Raw genomic sequence first — 23103 nt, forward strand, 5'->3', positions numbered from 1 at the left:
GCCCCCCGGACTGACTCTCACAGGGAGAGAGGGACACGGGGTACACTCACACACACACACACACACACACACACACAGAGAGAGAGACGGGGTACACTCACACAGATCATGCACGTGCTGGTGGTGGGCTCCATCCTGCAGCTGCACTGGGGCGTGCTGGACGACCTGCTGTGGATCAGCACCCACCGCTGCCCCCCGGACTGACTCTCACAGGGAGAGAGGGGGACGGGGTACACTCACACACACACACACACACACACACACACACACACAGAGAGAGAGACGGGGTACACTCACACAGATCATGCACGTGCTGGTGGTGGGCTCCATCCTGCAGCTGCACTGGGGCGTGCTGGACGACCTGCTGTGGATCAGCACCCACCGCTGCCCCCCGGACTGACTCTCACAGGGAGAGAGGGACACGGGGTACACTCACACACACACACACACACACACACACAGAGAGAGAGACGGGGTACACTCACACAGATCATGCACGTGCTGGTGGTGGGCTCCATCCTGCAGCTGCACTGGGGCGTGCTGGACGACCTGCTGTGGATCAGCACCCACTGCTGCCCCCCGGACTGACTCTCACACAGAGAGGGGGACACGGGGTACACTCACACACACACACACACACACACACACACACACACAGAGAGAGAGACGGGGTACACTCACACAGATCATGCACGTGCTGGTGGTGGGCTCCATCCTGCAGCTGCACTGGGGCGTGCTGGACGACCTGCTGTGGATCAGCACCCACCGCTGCCCCCCGGACTGACTCTCACACAGAGAGGGGGACACGGGGTACACTCACACACACACACACACACACACACACACACACACACACAGAGAGAGAGACGGGGTACACTCACACAGATCATGCACGTGCTGGTGGTGGGCTCCATCCTGCAGCTGCACTGGGGCGTGCTGGACGACCTGCTGTGGATCAGCACCCACCGCTGCCCCCCGGACTGACTCTCACAGGGAGAGAGGGACACGGGGTACACTCACACACACACACACACACACACACAGAGAGAGAGACGGGGTACACTCACACAGATCATGCACGTGCTGGTGGTGGGCTCCATCCTGCAGCTGCACTGGGGCGTGCTGGACGACCTGCTGTGGATCAGCACCCACCGCTGCCCCCCGGACTGACTCTCACACAGAGAGGGGGACACGGGGTACACTCACACACACACACACACACACACACACACACACACACACACACAGAGAGAGAGACGGGGTACACTCACACAGATCATGCACGTGCTGGTGGTGGGCTCCATCCTGCAGCTGCACTGGGGCGTGCTGGACGACCTGCTGTGGATCAGCACCCACCGCTGCCCCCCGGACTGACTCTCACAGGGAGAGAGGGACACGGGGTACACTCACACACACACACACACACACACACACAGAGAGAGAGACGGGGTACACTCACACAGATCATGCACGTGCTGGTGGTGGGCTCCATCCTGCAGCTGCACTGGGGCGTGCTGGACGACCTGCTGTGGATCAGCACCCACCGCTGCCCCCCGGACTGACTCTCACACAGAGAGGGGGACACGGGGTACACTCACACACACACACACACACACACACACACACACACACACACAGAGAGAGAGACGGGGTACACTCACACAGATCATGCACGTGCTGGTGGTGGGCTCCATCCTGCAGCTGCACTGGGGCGTGCTGGACGACCTGCTGTGGATCAGCACCCACCGCTGCCCCCCGGACTGACTCTCACAGGGAGAGAGGGGGACGGGGTACACTCACACACACACAGAGTGAGAGAGAGACGGGGTACACTCACACACAGAGTGAGAGAGAGACGGGGTACACTCACACAGAGAGAGAGAGAGACACACACAGAGCATAGAGGATAGGGGTACACTCATTCACACAGAGCGTAGAGGATAGGGGAACACTCTCACACAGCATACAGGATAGGGGTACACTCTCACACAGAGCATAGAAGATAGGGGTACACTCTCACACACCGTAGAGGATAGGGATACACTCACACAGCGTAGAGGATAGGGGTACACTCACACAGAGCGTAGAGGATAGGGGTACACTCACACAGAGCGTAGAGGATAGGGGTACACTCTCACATAGAGCGTAGAGGATAGGGGTACACTCACTCACAGCATAGAGGATAGGGGTACACTCACTCACACACAGTGTAGAGGATAGGGGTACACACACACAGTGTAGAAGATAGGGGTACACTCTCAGAACGTAGAGGATAGGGCTACACTCACACAGAGCGTAGAGGATAGGGGTAAACTCACACAGAATGTAGAGGATAGGGGTACACTAACACACGCAGTGTAGAGGATAGGGGTACACTCTCACACAGAACGTAGAGGATAGGGGTACACTAACACACGCAGTGTAGAGGATAGGGGTACACTCTCACACAGAGTGTAGAGGATAGGGGTACACTCACACAGAGCGTAGAGGATAGGGGTACACTCTCAGACAGCATAGAGAATAGGGGTACACTAACACACGCAGTGTAGAGGATAGGGGTACACTCACACAGAACGTAGAGGATAGGGGTACACTCATACAGCGTAGAGGATAGGGGTACACACACAGCGTAGAGGATAGGGGTACACTCTCACACAGAGCGTAGAGGATAGGGGTACACTCTCACAGAGCATAGAGAATAGGGGTACACTAACACACGCAGTGTAGAGGATAGGGGTACAATCTCACACAGAGCGTAGAGGATAAGGGTACACTCTCAGACAGCATAGAGAATAGGGGTACACTAACACACGCAGTGTAGAGGATAGGGGTACACTCACAGAACGTAGAGGATAGGGGTACACTCTCACACAGTGTAGAGGATAGGGGTACACTCATACAGCGTAGAGGATAGGGGTACACTCACACACAGAGTGTAGAGGATAGGGGTACACTCTCACACACAACGTAGAGGATAGGGGTACACCCACTCACACAGAGCGTAGAGGATAGGGTTTAGGCCATGGAGCATTCCCTCAGGATGGGGTCTCACACGGAGAAAGAGGGGTACGCTCTCGTCCTGCCTCGCTGCTGTGTGCGAGTCAAGCTCTGAACAGCCCCTGGACTCCGGTCGCTCCCTGTGTCCGCCTGCGTCAGGCCCAGTGACCACTGGCCAGGACTGGCCCCAGGGCTGAGGAAGGAGTGTTCATCACCCTCCTCTTCCTCAGGGCTAGACTCACTGCTTCATCATCACCCTCCTCTTCCTCAGAGCTGTAGACTCACTGCACACAGACCCAGTCCAGCTGCTTCATCACCCTCCTCCTCTTCCTCAGGGCTGTAGACTCACTGCTTCATCACCCTCCTCCTCTTCCTCAGAGCTGTAGACTCACTGCACACAGACCCAGTCCAGCTGCTTCATCATCATCATCCTCCTCTTCCTCAGAGCTGTAGACTCACTGCTTCATCATCACCCTCCTCTTCCTCAGAGCTGTAGACTCACTGCACACAGACCCAGTCCAGCTGCTTCATCACCCTCCTCCTCTTCCTCAGGGCTGTAGACTCACTGCTTCATCATCACCCTCCTCTTCCTCAGAGCTGTAGACTCACTGCACACAGACCCAGTCCAGCTGCTTCATCACCCTCCTCCTCTTCCTCAGGGCTGTAGACTCACTGCTTCATCATCACCCTCCTCTTCCTCAGAGCTGTAGACTCACTGCACACAGACCCAGTCCAGCTGCTTCATCATCACCCTCCTCTTCCTCAGAGCTGTAGACTTACTGCTTCATCATCACCCTCCTCTTCCTCAGAGCTGTAGACTCACTGCACACAGACCCAGTCCAGCTGCTTCATCACCCTCCTCCTCTTCCTCAGAGCTGTAGACTCACTGCACACAGACCCAGTCCAGCTGCTTCATCATCCTCCTCTTCCTCAGAGCTGTAGACTCACTGCTTCATCATCATCCTCCTCTTCCTCAGAGCTGTAGACTCACTGCACACAGACCCAGTCCAGCTGCTTCATCATCACCCTCCTCTTCCTCAGGGCTGTAGACTCACTGCTTCATCACCCTCCTCCTCTTCCTCAGGGCTGTAGACTCGCTGCTCACAGACAGTCCAGCTCGTCTGTAATATCACATGAACACTTGTTCATCATCATCTTCCTCAGTGAGGTGGTGCAGACAGGTCCAGTTCTACTCGGACAGACTGGAGTCACTGTGGTGAGTTCAGCTGAGGGTTGTGGGATGGACACCAGCCTGTCCATCAGCAGGCGTGTCCAGCTGTCCAGCCCCAGGACGGCTGACCCCCCCCCCGCAAGTCCCCCTCCTTCTCTGTTAGACTGTCCATCATGGCAGCAGGACATGATGAAGAAGTAAACAGTACATTAATATGATATTGTAATAATTATTTAATAATTACATTGTATTACACTAGAGGACAGAGGAGAGCTCTTGGACGATTTCTCGGTAACAACCACACCCCCAGAGGGACAGGAGACACATCGAGAGGAGAGAGATCATGGAGGCTCTCTCAGGAACAACCGCACGCAAACACACACACACTGGAGTCCAGGGTTGCTCAGCGATACCGAGAATCCTGCTGGTCATAATTTCATCTTGGTCAGAAAGATTCGTACTAAAATATTTTTTTTAACACGCAGGTGCGGGATAGCCTGTTATTAACCGATTCTGTCTCATTAATATCGATGATGTCATTGTGCTCGGCGAACGGGACTGGTCCCCGCAGGGGGGGCTGCCTGCAGGGGCGCCCTGGTGCCCTCGCCTGCTGCGATCCAGTGAGCCGAAGGGTTCACTGTCACCGGAGCGCTGGTGTCCTGGACCGGTTCACGCCCGAGCGCTGGTCTCCTGGCCCGGGTCAGCCCCGAGCGCTGGTGTCCTGGACCGGGTCACGCCCGGGCGCTGGTGTCCTGGACCGGTTCACGCCCGAGTGCTGTTGTCCTGGACCGGGTCGGGTCCGAGCGCTGGTCTCCTGGCCCGGGTCAGCCCCGAGCGCTGGTCTACTGGACCGGGTCACGCCCGGGCGCTGGTGTCCTGGACCGGGTCAGCCCCGGGCACTGGTGTCCTGGACCGGTTCACGCCCGAGTGCTGTTGTCCTGGACCGGGTCAGCCCCAAGCGCTGGTGTCCTGGACCGGTTCACGCCCGAGTGCTGTTGTCCTGGACCGGGTCAGCCCCGGGCGCTGGTGTCCTGGACCGGGTCAGCCCCGGGCGCTGGTGTCCTGGACCGGTTCACGCCCGAGTGCTGTTGTCCTGGACCGGGTCAGCCCCGGGCGCTGGTGTCCTGGACCGGGTCAGCCCCGGGCGCTGGTGTCCTGGACCGGTTCACGCCCGAGTGCTGTTGTCCTGGACCGGGTCAGCCCCAAGCGCTGGTGTCCTGGACCGGGTCAGCCCCGGGCGCTGGTGTCCTGGACCGGTTCACGCCCGAGTGCTGTTGTCCTGGACCGGGTCAGCCCCAAGCGCTGGTGTCCTGGACCGGGTCAGCCCCGAGCACTGTCGTCCTGGACCGGGTCGGGCCGTGTGGTTGGACAGGCCAGGACCAGGCCGCGCCCCCTGTCCGTCCGTCCAGCGCTGCTCTCCGGCTCTCTGGCAGAAGGCGGTGCGCACTGTAAACTGGATCTTCCTGGAATAAACTGGAGCTCTATATTCCTACTGGTGCTGCTCCTGTCCTCTGTCGGGGGGGGGCTGAGAGAGTGAGGTCTGGCAGCGTCCAGTTTGTCTGTGCTGTCCATCACACCTGTCACAGGGCCCAGTGTGTCTGTCCATCACACCTGACACAGGGCCCAGTGCGTCTGTGCTGTCCATCACACCTGACACAGGGCCCAGTGCGTCTGTGCTGTCCATCACACCTGTCACAGGGCCCAGTGTGTCTGTCCATCACACCTGACACAGGGCCCAGTGCGTCTGTGCTGTCCATCACACCTGTCACAGGGCCCAGTGTGTCTGTCCTGTCCATCACACCTGACACAGGGCCCAGTGTGTCTGTCCATCACACCTGTCACAGGGCCCAGTGTGTCTGTGCTGTCCATCACACCTGACACAGGGCCCAGTTTGTCTGTGCTGTCCATCACACCTGTCACAGGGCCCAGTGTGTCTGTCCATCACACCTGTCACAGGGCCCAGTGTGTCTGTCCATCACACCTGACACAGGGCCCAGTGCGTCTGTGCTGTCCATCACACCTGTCACAGGGCCCAGTGTGTCTGTCCTGTCCATCACACCTGACACAGGGCCCAGTGTGTCTGTCCATCACACCTGTCACAGGACCCAGTGCGTCTGTGCTGTCCATCACACCTGACACAGGGCCCAGTGTGTCTGTCCAACACACCTGACACAGGGCCCAGTGCGTCTGTGCTGTCCATCACACCTGACACAGGGCCCAGTGTGTCTGTCCATCACACCTGTCACAGGACCCAGTGCGTCTGTGCTGTCCATCACACCTGACACAGGGCCCAGTGTGTCTGTCCTGTCCAACACACCTGACACAGGGCCCAGTGTGTCTGTCCTGTCCAACACACCTGACACAGGGCCCAGTGTGTCTGTCCATCACACCTGACACAGGGCCCAGTGTGTCTGTCCAACACACCTGTCACAGGACCCAGTGCGTCTGTGCTGTCCATCACACCTGACACAGGGCCCAGTGTGTCTGTCCATCACACCTGACACAGGGCCCAGTGTGTCTGTCCAACACACCTGACACAGGGCCCAGTGCGTCTGTCCTGTCCAACACACCTGACACAGGGCCCAGTGTGTCTGTCCATCACACCTGACACAGGGCCCAGTGCGTCTGTGCTGTCCATCACACCTGACACAGGGCCCAGTGCATCTGTGCTGTGCACCTGTCCTGGCACGGTCCAGTGTGTCTGTGTGCTCAGTATGTCTAGTAGATCCAGTGTGCGTTAAGTTCAGCATGTCCGGTATGTTGAGGTGCTGAGTGGATGTTGAGGTGCTCAGTGTGTCTAGTAGATCCAGTGTGTTGAGGCACTCAGTGTGTCCAGTGTGCGTTAAGCTCAGTAGGTCCGGTGTGTTGAGGCGCTCAGTGTGTCCAGTGCAGTTTCAGACCAGACACGCAGTCTGTGATGTGAGATTAAACCACACCCACTTCTCCACAACCAGCCAATAGCAACACAGACTTTATTGAGGAGCTGAGCTGAACACACCCCGGAGAGCACAGGGGTCCGAAGCACAGAGTCCAGGATTCCTGCGGCACCATCGTCCGTCTGGGCCAAGCCCGTCCGGTCCAGCGCCGCCTGCAGACCGGCCACCTGTCGGGACAACCGGAGCAAGTCCAGTTAGAACAACAGCTCAGAACTGGACCAGTCCTCAGTCAGGGGTTAAAGGTCAGTGTGGCTCTGGGCTCAGCTCAGTCTCTGAGACCCCAGTCCTTCAGGGGCTCTGGGGTCTTCAGTCAGGGGTTAAAGGTCACTGTGGCTCTGGGCTCAGCTCAGTCTCTGAGACCCCAGTCCTTCAGGGGCTCTGGGGTCTTCAGTCAGGGGTTAAAGGTCACTGTGACTCTGGGCTCAGCTCAGTCTCTGAGACCCCAGTCCTTCAGGGGCTCTGGGGTCTTCAGTCAGGGGTTAAAGGTCACTGTGACTCTGGGCTCAGCTCAGTCTCTGAGACCCCAGTCCTTCAGGGGCTCTGGGGTCTTCAGTCAGGGGTTAAAGGTCACTGTGACTCTGGGCTCAGCTCAGTCTCTGAGACCCCAGTCCTTCAGGGGCTCTGGGGTCTTCAGTCAGGGGTTAAAGGTCACTGTGACTCTGGGCTCAGCTCAGTCTCTGAGACCCCAGTCCTTCAGGGGCTCTGGGGTCTTCAGTCAGGGGTTAAAGGTCACTGTGGCTCTGGGCTCAGCTCAGTCTCTGAGACCCCAGTCCTTCAGGGGCTCTGGGGTCTTCAGTCAGGGGTTAAAGGTCACTGTGGCTCTGGGCTCAGCTCAGTCTCTGAGACCCCAGTCCTTCAGGGGCTCTGGGGTCTTCAGTCAGGGGTTAAAGGTCACTGTGACTCTGGGCTCAGCTCAGTCTCTGAGACCCCAGTCCTTCAGGGGCTCTGGGGTCTTCAGTCAGGGGTTAAAGGTCACTGTGACTCTGGGCTCAGCTCAGTCTCTGAGACCCCAGTCCTTCAGGGGCTCTGGGGTCTTCAGTCAGGGGTTAAAGGTCACTGTGACTCTGGGCTCAGCTCAGTCTCTGAGACCCCAGTCCTTCAGGGGCTCTGGGGTCTTCAGTCAGGGGTTAAAGGTCACTGTGACTCTGGGCTCAGCTCAGTCTCTGAGACCCCAGTCCTTCAGGGGCTCTGGGGTCTTCAGTCAGGGGTTAAAGGTCACTGTGACTCTGGGCTCAGCTCAGTCTCTAAGACCCCAGTCCTTCAGGGGCTCTGGGGTCTTCAGTCAGGGGTTAAAGGTCACTGTGACTCTGGGCTCAGCTCAGTCTCTGAGACCCCAGTCCTTCAGGGGCTCTGGGGTCTTCAGTCAGGGGTTAAAGGTCACTGTGACTCTGGGCTCAGCTCAGTCTCTGAGACCCCAGTCCTTCAGGGGCTCTGGGGTCTTCAGTCAGGGGTTAAAGGTCACTGTGACTCTGGGCTCAGCTCAGTCTCTGAGACCCCAGTCCTTCAGGGGCTCTGGGGTCTTCAGTCAGGGGTTAAAGGTCACTGTGACTCTGGGCTCAGCTCAGTCTCTAAGACCCCAGTCCTTCAGGGGCTCTGGGGTCTTCAGTCAGGGGTTGAAGTGGTTTAATATGAACACACTAGTTTCAGGACCATCGACCCAGGTGACCAACCTCCTCAAACACGGCCAGCAGAGCTCAGTCCTCCCCTGAGCTGGAGTCCTGCTCTCCATCAGACAGGTCAGCTACTGGGAACCTCAGGATCGCAGCCACTCCACTGAGCTGATTCAGCTCTGACAGAGAGAGAGACAGGTTAATACACACTGAGAGAGAGAGGGGTTAATACTGACACACTGACTGGACATTCCAGTACATTAACACTGCACTGAGAGAGAGGGGTTAATACACACACACTGACTGGACACTCCAGTACATTAACACTGCACTGAGAGAGAGAGGGGTTAATACACACACACTGACTGGACACTCCAGTACATTAACACTGCACTGAGAGAGAGGGGTTAATACAGACACACTGACTGGACACTCCAGTACATTAACACTGCACTGAGAGAGAGAGGGGTTAATACAGACACACTGACTGGACACTCCAGTTCATTAACACTGCACTGAGAGACAGGGGGGTTAATACAGACACACTGACTGGACACTCCAGTACATTAACACTGCACTGAGAGAGAGAGAGAGAGAGAGAGAGAGGGGTTAATACACACACACTGACTGGACACTCCAGTACATTAACACTGCACTGAGAGAGAGGGGTTAATACTGACACTGACTGGACACTCCAGTACATTAACACTGCACTGAGAGAGAGAGAGAGAGAGAGAGAGAGGGGGGTTAATACACACACACTGACTGGACACTCCAGTACATTAACACTGCACTGAGAGAGAGAGGGGTTAATACAGACACACTGACTGGACACTCCAGTACATTAACACTGCACTGAGAGAGAGAGGGGTTCATACAGACACACTGACTGGACACTCCAGTACATTAACACTGCACTGAGAGAGAGAGGGGTTAATACACACACACTGACTGGACACTCCAGTACATTAACACTGCACTGAGAGAGAGAGGGGTTAATACACACACACTGACTGGACACTCCAGTACATTAACACTGCACTGAGAGAGAGAGAGAGAGGGGTTAATACACACACACTGACTGGACACTCCAGTACATTAACACTGCACTGAGAGAGAGAGGGGTTAATACACACACACTGACTGGACACTCCAGTACATTAACACTGCACTGAGAGAGAGAGAGGGGGGTTCTCTGAGAGAGAAGGGGGCACCTCTCAGTTCAAGGTGCTTTATTAGCATGACTGATGGGTACAATCAGTGTTGCCAAAGCAAATAAAATAATGATATTTACATTAAACAAAACAAAAAATAAAAGTAAAATAAAATCTACAGACATATTACAGACATTTACAACAAAGACATATTATAAATAATTGACATATACTGTAGGCGGCTGGAGCATTATTGGGAGACAGAGTCACTGTTCCTCAGGCTGGGACAGGAGATCTAGAGGGGTTAATACAGACACACTGACTAATGTCCTGTATTAACCCCTCTCTCTCAGTGCAGTGTTAATGTACTGGAGTGTCCAGTCAGTGTGTCTGTATTAACCCCTCTCTCTCTCAGTGCAGTGTTAATGTACTGGAGTGTCCAGTCAGTGTGTCTGTATGAACCCCTCTCTCTCTCAGTGCAGTGTTAATGTACTGGAGTGTCCAGTCAGTGTGTCTGTATGAACCCCTCTCTCTCTCTCTCACAGTGCAGTGTTAATGTACTGGAGTGTCCAGTCAGTGTGTGTGTATTAACCCCTCTCTCTCAGTGCAGTGTTAATGTACTGGAGTGTCCAGTCAGTGTGTGTGTATTCACCCCTCTCTCTCTCAGTGCAGTGTTAATGTACTGGAGTGTCCAGTCAGTGTGTCTGTATTAACCCCTCTCTCTCAGTGCAGTGTTAATGTACTGGAGTGTCCAGTCAGTGTGTCTGTATTACCCCTCTGAGAGAGAAAGGGGGGTTCATTCAGCTGAGAATACACCAGGACCACACTCCAGGATTGAACAGAGACAAAACTCTCAATTAACAGATACTCACGCTCTCCAGACACATGCAGACTGGAGAAGATCCTGGAGGAGCAGAGACAAGATATCAGATCGTGTGTGTGTGTCTGTGTGTATGTCTGTGTGTGTGTGTGGAGTAGAGGGGGCTGTGTTGAGGGGTGATCACTGGGGATTATCGGGGTGCCCCTGTGGCTCTGCTCTGACCTGACGGTTCCTGCGTTCTCTCGGACGCTGTCCACCAGCCTGACGTATCGGCTCCGCGTGGCCACGTCCTGGTGTCTGGAGGGACAGGAGCAGAGAGGGACAGATCCTCACACTCACACTCACGGTGTCTGGAGGGACAGGAGCAGAGAGGGACAGATCCTCACACTCACACTCACAGTGTCTGGAGGGACAGGAGCAGAGAGGGACAGATCCTCACACTCACAGTGTCTGGAGGGACAGGAGCAGAGAGGGACAGATCCTCACACTCACACTCACAGTGTCTGGAGGGACAGGAGCAGAGAGGGACAGACCCTCACACTCACACTCACAGTGTCTGGAGGGACAGGAGCAGAGAGGGACAGACCCTCACACTCACACTCACGATGTCTGGTGGGACAGGAGCAGAGAGGGACAGATCCTCACACTCACACTCACGGTGTCTGGAGGGACAGGAGCAGAGAGGGACAGATCCTCACACTCACGGTGTCTGGAGGGACAGGAGCAGAGAGGGACAGATCCTCACACTCACACTCACAGTGTCTGGAGGGACAGGAGCAGAGAGGGACAGACCCTCACACTCACTCACGGTGTCTGGAGGGACAGGAGCAGAGAGGGACAGACCCTCACACTCACACTCACAGTGTCTGGAGGGACAGGAGCAGAGAGGGACAGACCCTCACACTCACAGTGTCTGGAGGGACAGGAGCAGAGAGGGACAGATCCTCACACTCACACTCACAGTGTCTGGAGGGACAGGAGCAGAGAGGGACAGATCCTCACACTCACGGTGTCTGGAGGGACAGGAGCAGAGAGGGACAGACCCTCACACTCACACTCACAGTGTCTGGAGGGACAGGAGCAGAGAGGGACAGATCCTCACACCCACACTCACGGTGTCTGGAGGGACAGGAGCAGAGAGGGACAGATCCTCACACTCACACTCACGGTGTCTGGAGGGACAGGAGCAGAGAGGGACAGACCCTCACACTCACACTCACACTCACGGTGTCTGGAGGGACAGGAGCAGAGAGGGACAGACCCTCACACTCACACTCACGGTGTCTGGAGGGACAGGAGCAGAGAGGGACAGATCCTCACACTCACACTCACAGTGTCTGGAGGGACAGGAGCAGAGAGGGACAGATCCTCACACTCACACTCACGGTGTCTGGAGGGACAGGAGCAGAGAGGGACAGACCCTCACACTCACACTCACAGTGTCTGGAGGGACAGGAGCAGAGAGGGACAGATCCTCACACTCACAGTGTCTGGAGGGACAGGAGCAGAGAGGGACAGATCCTCACACTCACGGTGTCTGGAGGGACAGGAGCAGAGAGGGACAGACCCTCACACTCACACTCACAGTGTCTGGAGGGACAGGAGCAGAGAGGGACAGATCCTCACAACCACACCCACACCCACGGTGTCTGGAGGGACAGGAGCAGAGAGCGACAAATCCTCATGCCTGCTCACAGCCCACACACACACACCTGCTCACACCCCACACACCTTGTCTCACCCACTCTCACCCCCCACTCACACACACCCGCTCACACTCACCTGAACAGCTCATCGCTAATCAATAGCACATCGATTGCCAATGCCTCGTTAGCCTTCTCCACATGAGCTATCCTGCAGAACCAGAGCAATTCGTTCATTAGCATTATCTACTGCCTGTCTCTCTCCCAGTCTGTCCAGATCCCCCCCTCACTGCCTGTCTGCCTGTCTCTCAGTCTGTCCAGATCACTGCCTGTCACTCTCTCAGTCTGTCCAGATCTCCCCCTCACTGCCTGTCTCTCTCCCAGTCTGTCCAGATCTCCCCCTCACTGCCTGTCTGTCTCTCTCCCAGTCTGTCCAGATCTCCCCCTCACTGCCTGCCTGTCTCTCTCCCAGTCTGTCCAGATCACTGCCTGTCACTCTCTCAGTCTGTCCAGATCTCCCCCTCACTGCCTGCCTGTCTCTCTCTCAGTCTGTCCAGATCACTGCCTGTCACTCTCTCAGTCTGTCCAGATCTCCCCCTCACTGCCTGCCTGTCTGTCTCCCAGTCTGTCCAGATCTCCCCATCACTACCTGTCTGTCTGTCTCTCTCTGTCTGTCCAGATCACTGCCTGTCACTCTCTCAGTCTGTCCAGATCTCCCCCTCACTGCCTGCCTGTCTCTCTCCCAGTCTGTCCAGATCTCCCCCTCACTGCCTGTCTCTCTCCCAGTCTGTCCAGATCTCCCCTTCACTGCCTCTCTGTCTCTCTCCCAGTCTGTCCAGATCTCCCCCTCACTGCCAGTCTGTCTCTCTCCCAGTCTGTCCAGATCTCCCCCTCACTGCCTGTCTGTCTCTCTCTCTCCCAGTCTGTCCAGATCTCCCCCTCACTGCCTGTCTGTCTCTCTCTCTCCCAGTCTGTCCAGATCTCCCCCTCACTGCCTGTCTGTCTCTCTCTCTCCCAGTCTGTCCAGATCTCCCCCTCACTGCCTGTCTGTCTCTCTCTCTCCCAGTCTGTCCAGATCTCCCCCTCACTACCTGTCTGTCTGCTTCAGTTACTTGTTCATATTCTGACGCTGTGTATGTCTCTCTCACCCATAGAAAGCTCTGTCAGGCTCATGTTGCAGCATTTTGTAGAAATCTTCTAGTGTCTTAACCTCGCCTGCAGCCTGCAAGAGAGAGAGGGGTTAATACAGACACACTGACTGGACACTCCAGTACATTAACACTGCACTGAGAGAGAGAGGGGTTAATACACACACACTGACTGGACACTCCAGTACATTAACACTGCACTGAGAGAGAGAGGGGTTAATACACACACACTGACTGGACACTCCAGTACATTAACACTGCACTGAGAGAGAGAGGGGTTAATACAGACACACTGACTGGACACTACAGTACATTAACACTACACTGAGAGAGAGAGGGGTTAATACAGACACACTGACTGGACACTCCAGTACATTAACACTGCACTGAGAGAGAGGGGTTAATACAGACACACTGACTGGACACTCCAGTACATTAACACTGCACTGAGAGAGAGAGAGGGGTTAATACAGACACACTGACTCCACACTCCAGTACATTAACACTGCACTGAGAGAGAGAGAGAGGGGTTAATACAGACACACTGACTGGACACTCCAGTACATTAACACTGCACTGAGAGAGAGAGAGGGGTTAATACACACACACTGACTGGACACTCCAGTACATTAACACTGCACTGAGAAAGAGGGGTTAATACAGACACACTGACTGGACACTCCAGTACATTAACACTGCACTGAGAGAGAGAGAGGGGTTAATACAGACACACTGACTGGACACTCCAGTACATTAACACTGCACTGAGAGAGAGAGAGAGGGGTTAATACAGACACACTGACTGGACACTCCAGTACATTAACACTGCACTGAGAGACAGGGGGGTTAATACAGACACATTGACTGGACACTCCAGTACATTAACACTGCACTGAGAGAGAGAGGGGTTCATACAGACACACTGACTCCACACTCCAGTACATTAACACTGCACTGAGAGAGAGAGAGGGGTTAATACAGACACACTGACTGGACACTCCAGTACATTAACACTGCACTGAGAGAGAGAGGGGTTCATACAGACACACTGACTCCACACTCCAGTACATTAACACTGCACTGAGAGAGAGAGAGGGGGGTTAATACAGACACACTGACTGGACACTCCAGTACATTAACACTGCACTGAGAGAGAGAGGGGTTAATACACACACACTGACTGGACACTCCAGTACATTAACACTGCACTGAGAGAGAGAGAGGGGTTAATAGAGACCCACTGACTGGACACTCCAGTACATTAACACTGCACTGAGAGAGAGAGAGAGGGGTTAATACACACACACTGACTGGACACTCCAGTACATTAACACTGCACTGAGAGACAGGGGGGTTAATACAGACACATTGACTGGACACTCCATTACATTAACACTGCACTGAGAGAGAGGGGTTCATACAGACACACTGACTCCACACTCCAGTACATTAACACTGCACTGAGAGAGAGAGGGGTTAATACAGACACACTGACTGGACACTCCAGTACATTAACACTGCACTGAGAGAGAGAGGGGTTAATACACACACACTGACTGGACACTCCAGTACATTAACACTGCACTGAGAGAGAGAGGGGTTAATATAGACACACTGACTGGACACTCCAGTACATTAACACTGCACTGAGAGAGAGGGGTTAATACAGACACACTGACTGGACACTCCAGTACATTAACACTGCACTGAGAGAGAGAGAGAGAGAGGGGGGTTAATACACACACACTGACTGGACACTCCAGTACATTAACACTGCACTGAGAGAGAGAGAGAGAGAGGGGGGTTAATACACACACACTGACTGGACACTCCAGTACATTAACACTGCACTGAGAGAGAGAGGGGTTAATACACACACACTGACTGCACACTCCAGTACATTAACACTGCACTGAGAGAGAGAGAGGGGTTAATACACACACACTGACTGCACACTCCAGTACATTAACACTGCACTGAGAGAGAGAGGGGTTAATACACACACACTGACTGGACACTCCAGTACATTAACACTGCACTGAGAGAGAGAGAGGGGTTAATATAGACACACTGACTGGACACTCCAGTACATTAACACTGCACTGAGAGAGAGAGGGGTTAATACACACACACTGACTGGACACTCCAGTACATTAACACTGCACTGAGAGAGAGGGGTTAATACAGACACACTGACTGGACACTCCAGTACATCAACACTGCACTAAGAGAGAGAGGGGTTCATACAGACACACTGACTGGACACTCCAGTACATTAACACTGCACTGAGAGAGAGAGGGGTTAATACACACACACTGACTGGACACTCCAGTACATTAACACTGCACTGAGAGAGAGGGGTTAATACACACACACTGACTGGACACTCCAGTACATTAACACTGCACTGAGAGAGAGAGAGAGGGGTTAATACACACACTAACTGGACACTCCAGTACATTAACACTGCACTGAGAGAGAGAGAGGGGGGTTAATACACACACTAACTGGACACTCCAGTACATTAACACTGCACTGAGAGAGAGAGAGGGGGGTTAATACAGACACACTGACTGGACACTCCAGTACATTAACACTGCACTGAGAGAGAGAGAGGGGGGTTAATACACACACTAACTGGACACTCCAGTACATGAACACTGCACTGAGAGAGAGGGGTTAATACAGACACACTGACTGGACACTCCAGTACATCAACACTGCACTGAGAGAGAGAGGGGTTAATACAGACACACTGACTGGACACTCCAGTACATTAACACTGCACTGAGAGAGAGGGGTTAATACAGACACACTGACTGGACACTCCAGTACATTAACACTGCACTGAGAGAGAGAGGGGTTCATACAGACACACTGACTGACTGGACACTCCAGTACATTAACACTGCACTGAGAGAGAGGGGTTCATACAGACACACTGACTGGACACTCCAGTACATTAACACTGCACTGAGAGAGAGAGGGGTTAATACACACACACTGACTGGACACTCCAGTACATTAACACTGCACTGAGAGAGAGGGGTTCATACAGACACACTGACTGGACACTCCAGTACATTAACACTGCACTGAGAGAGAGAGGGGTTCATACAGACACACTGACTGGACACTCCAGTACATTAACACTGCACTGAGAGAGAGAGGGGTTCATACAGACACACTGACTGGACACTCCAGTACATTAACACTGCACTGAGAGAGAGAGGGGTTAATACACACACACTGACTGGACACTCCAGTACATTAACACTGCACTGAGAGAGAGGGGTTCATACAGACACACTGACTGGACACTCCAGTACATTAACACTGCACTGAGAGAGAGAGGGGTTCATACAGACACACTGACTGGACACTCCAGTACATTAACACTGCACTGAGAGAGAGGGGTTAATACACACACACTGACTGGACACTCCAGTACATTAACACTGCACTGAGAGAGAGAGGGGTTAATACACACACACTGACTGGACACTCCAGTACATTAACACTGCACTGAGAGAGAGAGGGGTTCATACAGACACTCACCTTAGTGTCAGACAGTCTGTTTGTCACTGCTGGATCAGAAAGAACTTCTGTGAGGAGAGATGATAATTACGATTAATATTCTGGTTATAAATTAAGATACTACCGCAGAAAGAGAATATTTCAGCCTGCAGTTGTCGAGTTTCTGCTTGCAGTTACAACTTCTGACCACTGGGTGTCTCTCTGCATTGGACACAGAGACAGAGAGACAGACTCCAGGTGAGAGAGTTCTGAAGGTACAATTATCACTGGACCAGTGTACAGTGTGACCCAGACTGGACTGGAGGGGTACAGTGTGCCCCAGACTGGACCAATGATCTCTGGACTGGAGGGGTACAGTGTGCCCCAGACTGGACTGGAGGGGTACAGTGTGCCCCAGACTGGACCAGTGATCTCTGGACTGGAGGGGTACAGTGTGATCCAGACTGGACTGGAGGGGTACAGTGTGCCCCAGACTGGACCAGTGATCTCTGGACTGGAGGGGTACAGTGTGCCCCAGACTGGACTGGAGGGGTACAGTGTGCCCCAGACTGGACCAGTGATCTCTGGACTGGAGGGGTACAGTGTGACCCAGACTGGACCAGTGATCTCTGGACTGGAGGGGTACAGTGTGACCCAGACTGGACTGGAGGGGTACAGTGTGACCCAGACTGGTCCAGTGATCTCTGGACTGGAGGGGTACAGTGTGCCCCAGACTGGTCCAGTGATATCTGGACTGGAGGGGTACAGAGTGACCCAGACTGGTCCAGTGATCTCTGGACTGGAGGGGTACAGTGTGCCCCAGACTGGTCCAGTGATATCTGGACTGGAGGGGTACAGAGTGACCCAGACTGGTCCAGTGATCTCTGGACTGGAGGGGTACAGAGTGACCCAGACTGGTCCAGTGATCTCTGGACTGGAGGGGTACAGTGTGCCCCAGACTGGACTGGAGGGGTACAGTGTGACCCAGACTGGTCCAGTGATCTCTGGACTGGAGGGGTACAGTGTGCCCCAGACTGGACCTGTGATCTCTGGACTGGAGGGGTACAGTGTGACCCAGACTGGACCAGTGATCTCTGGACTGGAGGGGTACAGTGTGACCCAGACTGGACCAGTGATCTCTGGACTGGATGGGTACAGTGTGCCCCAGACCGGACTGGAGGGGTACAGTGTGCCCCAGACTGGACCAGTGATCTCTGGACTGGAGGGGTACAGTGTGACCCAGACCGGACTGGAGGGGTACAGTGTGACCCAGACTGGACCAGTGATCTCTGGACTGGAGGGGTACAGCGTGACCCAGACTGGACTGGAGGGGTACAGTGTGACCCAGACTGGTCCAGTGATCTCTGGACTGGAGGGGTACAGTGTGCCCCAGACTGGACCTGTGATCTCTGGACTGGAGGGGTACAGTGTGACCCAGACTGGACCAGTGATCTCTGGACTGGAGGGGTACAGTGTGACCCAGACTGGACTGGAGGGGTACAGTGTGCCTCAGACTGGACCAGTGATCTCTGGACTGGATGGGTACAGTGTGCCCCAGACCGGACTGGAGGGGTACAGTGTGCCCCAGACTGGACCAGTGATCTCTGGACTGGAGGGGTACAGTGTGACCCAGACCGGACTGGAGGGGTACAGTGTGACCCAGACTGGACCAGTGATCTCTGGACTGGAGGGGTACAGCGTGACCCAGACTGGACTGGAGGGGTACAGTGTGCCCCAGACTGGACCAGTGATCTCTGGACTGGAGGGGTACAGTGTGACCCAGACTGGACCAGTGATCTCTGGACTGGAGGGGTACAGCGTGACCCAGACTGGACTGGAGGGGTACAGTGTGACCCAGACTGGACCAGTGATCTCTGGACTGGAGGGGTACAGTGTGCCCCAGACCAGACTGGAGGGGTACAGTGTGCCCCAGACTGGACCAGTGATCTCTGGACTGGAGGGGTACAGTGTGACCCAGACTGGACTGGAGGGGTACAGTGTGACCCAGACTGGACCAGTGATCTCTGGACTGGAGGGGTACAGTGTGACCCAGACTGGACTGGAGGGGTACAGTGTGCCCCAGACTGGACCAGTGATCTCTGGACTGGAGGGGTACAGTGTGACCCAGACTGGACTGGAGGGGTACAGTGTGACCCAGACTGGACCAGTGATCTCTGGACTGGAGGGGTACAGTGTGCCCAAGACTGGACTGGAGGGGTACAGTGTGACCCAGACTGGACCAGTGATCTCTGGACTGGAGGGGTACAGTGTGCCCCAGACTGGACTGGAGGGGTACAGTGTGCCCCAGACTGGACCAGTGATCTCTGGACTGGAGGGGTACAGTGTGATCCAGACTGGACTGGAGGGGTACAGTGTGACCCAGACTGGACCAGTGATCTCTGGACTGAAGGGGTACAGTGTGCCCCAGACCAGACTGGAGGGGTACAGTGTGCCCCAGACTGGACCAGTGATCTCTGGACTGGAGGGGTACAGTGTGACCCAGACTGGACCAGTGATCTCTGGACTGGAGGGGTACAGTGTGCCCAAGACTGGACTGGAGGGGTACAGTGTGCCCCAGACTGGACCAGTGATCTCTGGACTGGAGGGGTACAGCGTGACCCAGACTGGACTGGAGGAGTACAGTGTACCCCAGACTGGACCAGTGATCTCTGGACTGGAGGGGTACAGTGTGCCCCAGACTGGACCAGTGATCTCTGGACTGGAGGGGTACAGTGTGCCCCAGACTGGACTGGAGGGGTACAGTGTGCCCCAGACTGGACCAGTGATCTCTGGACTGGAGGGGTACAGTGTGCCCCAGACCAGACTGGAGGGGTACAGTGTGCCCCAGACTGGACCAGTGATCTCTGGACTGGAGGGGTACAGTGTGACCCAGACTGGACTGGAGGGGTACAGTGTGACCCAGACTGGTCCAGTGATCTCTGGACTGGAGGGGTACAGTGTGACCCAGACTGGACCAGTGATCTCTGGACTGGAGGGGTACAGTGTGACCCAGACTGGACTGGAGGGGTACAGTGTGACCCAGACTGGTCCAGTGATCTCTGGACTGGAGGGGTACAGTGTGCCCCAGACTGGTCCAGTGATATCTGGACTGGAGGGGTACAGAGTGACCCAGACTGGTCCAGTGATCTCTGGACTGGAGGGGTACAGTGTGCCCCAGACTGGACTGGAGGGGTACAGTGTGACCCAGACTGGTCCAGTGATCTCTGGACTGGAGGGGTACAGTGTGCCCCAGACTGGACCTGTGATCTCTGGACTGGAGGGGTACAGTGTGACCCAGACTGGACCAGTGATCTCTGGACTGGAGGGGTACAGTGTGACCCAGACTGGACTGGAGGGGTACAGTGTGCCTCAGACTGGACCAGTGATCTCTGGACTGGATGGGTACAGTGTGCCCCAGACCGGACTGGAGGGGTACAGTGTGCCCCAGACTGGACCAGTGATCTCTGGACTGGAGGGGTACAGCGTGACCCAGACTGGACTGGAGGGGTACAGTGTGCCCCAGACTGGACCAGTGATCTCTGGACTGGAGGGGTACAGTGTGACCCAGACTGGACTGGAGGGGTACAGTGTGCCCCAGACTGGACCAGTGATCTCTGGACTGGAGGGGTACAGTGTGACCCAGACTGGACTGGAGGGGTACAGTGTGACCCAGACTGGACCAGTGATCTCTGGACTGGAGGGGTACAGTGTGACCCAGACTGGACTGGAGGGGTACAGTGTGCCCCAGACTGGACCAGTGATCTCTGGACTGGAGGGGTACAGTGTGATCCAGACTGGACTGGAGGGGTACAGTGTGACCCAGACTGGACCAGTGATCTCTGGACTGGAGGGGTACAGTGTGACCCAGACTGGACTGGAGGGGTACAGTGTGACCCAGACTGGACCAGTGATCTCTGGACTGAAGGGGTACAGTGTGCCCCAGACCAGACTGGAGGGGTACAGTGTGCCCCAGACTGGACCAGTGATCTCTGGACTGGAGGGGTACAGTGTGACCCAGACTGGACCAGTGATCTCTGGACTGGAGGGGTACAGTGTGCCCCAGACTGGACTGGAGGGGTACAGTGTGCCCCAGACTGGACCAGTGATCTCTGGACTGGAGGGGTACAGTGTGCCCAAGACTGGACTGGAGGGGTACAGTGTGCCCCAGACTGGACCAGTGATCTCTGGACTGGAGGGGTACAGCGTGACCCAGACTGGACTGGAGGAGTACAGTGTACCCCAGACTGGACCAGTGATCTCTGGACTGGAGGGGTACAGTGTGACCCAGACTGGACCAGTGATCTCTGGACTGTAGGGGTACAGTGTGCCCCAGACTGGACTGGAGGGGTACAGTGTGACCCAGACTGGACCAGTGATCTCTGGACTGGAGGGGTACAGTGTGACCCAGACTGGACTGGAGGGGTACAGTGTGCCCCAGACTGGACCAGTGATCTCTGGACTGGAGGGGTACAGTGTGACCCAGACTGGACTGGAGGGGTACAGTGTGACCCAGACTGGACCAGTGATCACTGGACTGGAGGGGTACAGTGTGCCCCAGACTGGACCAGTGATCTCTGGACTGGAGGGGTACAGTGTGACCCAGACTGGACCAGTGATCTCTGGACTGGAGGGGTACAGTGTGACCCAGACTGGACTGGAGGGGTACAGTGTGCCCCAGACTGGACCAGTGATCTCTGGACTGGAGGGGTACAGTGTGATCCAGACTGGACTGGAGGGGTACACTGTGACCCAGACTGGACCAGTGATCTCTGGACTGGAGGGGTACAGTGTGCCCAAGACCGGACTGGAGGGGTACAGTGTGCCCCAGACCGGACCAGTGATCTCTGGACTGGAGGGGTACAGTGTGACCCAGACTGGACTGGAGGGGTACCTTTCAGAGAGTACTTGTGTCCAGAGGAGGAGTGGACCTGCAGGAACTTGGACCGGTTCTCCAGAAGGAGCTTGTTGTCGGTCTTCACTGCCTGCTGGAACATGAAGCTGCAGAACTGGTCCTTCACGAAGCCAGGACTGGCCACCAGTACACACTTCACCACTGAGAGAGAGACAGGCTCGTTACTACACACTTCACCACCGAGAGAGAGACAGGCTCGTTACTACACACTGCACCACTGAGAGAGAGACAGGCTCGTTACTACACACTGCACCACCGAGAGAGAGACAGGCTCGTTACTACACACTGCACCACCGAGAGAGACAGAGAGACAGGCTCATTACTACACACTGCACCACCGAGAGAGACAGAGAGACAGGCTCATTACTACACACTGCACCAGTGAGAGAGAGACAGGCTCGTTACTACACACTGCACCACCGAGAGAGAGAGAGAGAGAGAGAGAGAGAGAGAGAGAGAGAGAGAGAGAGAGGGGGGGGGGGGCTCGTTACTACACACTGCACGTTAATGCACATTTCCACAGGGAGAACGATGGAAAACTCTCTCACCATCAAAGTTGACGTGTCTGAGTATCCCCTGCATCACAGCATCATAAAACCTCTCCAGAGCCTGAGAGAGAGACAGGCAGGGCGTGAGTACCACACACACACACACCTTGTCCCGACACACACACACACACACACACACACACACCTTGTCCCGACACACACACACACACACACCTTGTCGTGCTGGGCACAGCTCCCTCTTCGCTTGCGCGGGATGGTGACCTCGACCTTTGCCCTCAGCAGGGTCATCGCTGGGGTCACAAGCACGATGTTGGCCAGACCCTCCTGCATGACAACAGCTGCGACATCTGCCTTCTGTGCTGGGTCACAGGCCTGCTCTGAGAGAGAGAGAGAGAGACAGGCAGGCAGTGAGACAGAGAGACAGGCCGTGAGACCGACAGGCCTGCTCTGAGAGAGAGAGAGACAGGCAGGCAGTGAGACAGAGAGACAGGCCGTGAGACCGACAGGCCTGCTCTGAGAGAGAGAGAGACAGGCAGGCAGTGAGACAGAGAGACAGGCCGTGAGACCGACAGGCCTGCTCTGAGAGAGAGAGAGACAGGCAGGCAGTGAGACAGAGAGACAGGCCATGAGACCGACAGGCCTGCTCTGAGAGAGAGAGAGACAGGCAGGCAGTGAGACAGAGAGAC

General features: G+C 55.3%; 2 protein-coding genes across 5 annotated transcripts in view; one reads left to right on the forward strand and one right to left on the reverse strand.

Annotated features, from left to right (window-relative positions):
• The window catches only part of LOC148807342 (progestin and adipoQ receptor family member 4-like), a 28251-nt gene extending 22591 nt beyond the window's left edge, over positions 1–5660 (forward strand). The window contains exon 3 of the mRNA XM_088909538.1: positions 1–5660. This exon is cut by the window's left edge and continues 1059 nt beyond it. The gene's annotated coding sequence lies outside the window, so the exon portion shown is untranslated.
• Positions 5661–7123: 1463 nt separating this feature from the next.
• Positions 7124–23103, reverse strand: part of pelo (pelota mRNA surveillance and ribosome rescue factor) — a 35257-nt gene continuing 19277 nt past the window's right edge. The window contains exons 5-14 of one of the 4 annotated variants that reach the window (XR_016088904.1): positions 22631–22794; positions 22457–22517; positions 21888–22049; positions 17039–17085; positions 13480–13553; positions 12471–12542; positions 10911–11038; positions 10741–10772; positions 8775–8893; positions 7124–7271 (exon numbers count right to left, since the gene is read on the reverse strand). Coding sequence is in view for 3 of the 4 variants with exons in the window: in XM_088909532.1 (XP_088765658.1) it covers positions 8799–8893; positions 10741–10772; positions 10911–10985; positions 12471–12542; positions 13480–13553; positions 17039–17085; positions 21888–22049; positions 22457–22517; positions 22631–22794 (782 nt within the window). In the remaining variant the exon portion in view is untranslated. Of the gene's footprint in view, positions 7272–8774; positions 8894–10740; positions 10773–10910; positions 11039–11962; positions 12079–12142; positions 12279–12470; positions 12543–13479; positions 13554–17038; positions 17086–21887; positions 22050–22456; positions 22518–22630; positions 22795–23103 lie in introns of those variants that run through there. The other 3 variants (XM_088909532.1, XM_088909533.1, XM_088909534.1) reach the window with 3 other exon arrangements.

The sequence above is a fragment of the Atractosteus spatula genome, unplaced genomic scaffold (genome assembly GCF_055471065.1).
Source record: "Atractosteus spatula isolate fAtrSpa1 unplaced genomic scaffold, fAtrSpa1.hap1 Scaffold_33, whole genome shotgun sequence".
NCBI lineage: Eukaryota > Metazoa > Chordata > Actinopteri > Semionotiformes > Lepisosteidae > Atractosteus > Atractosteus spatula.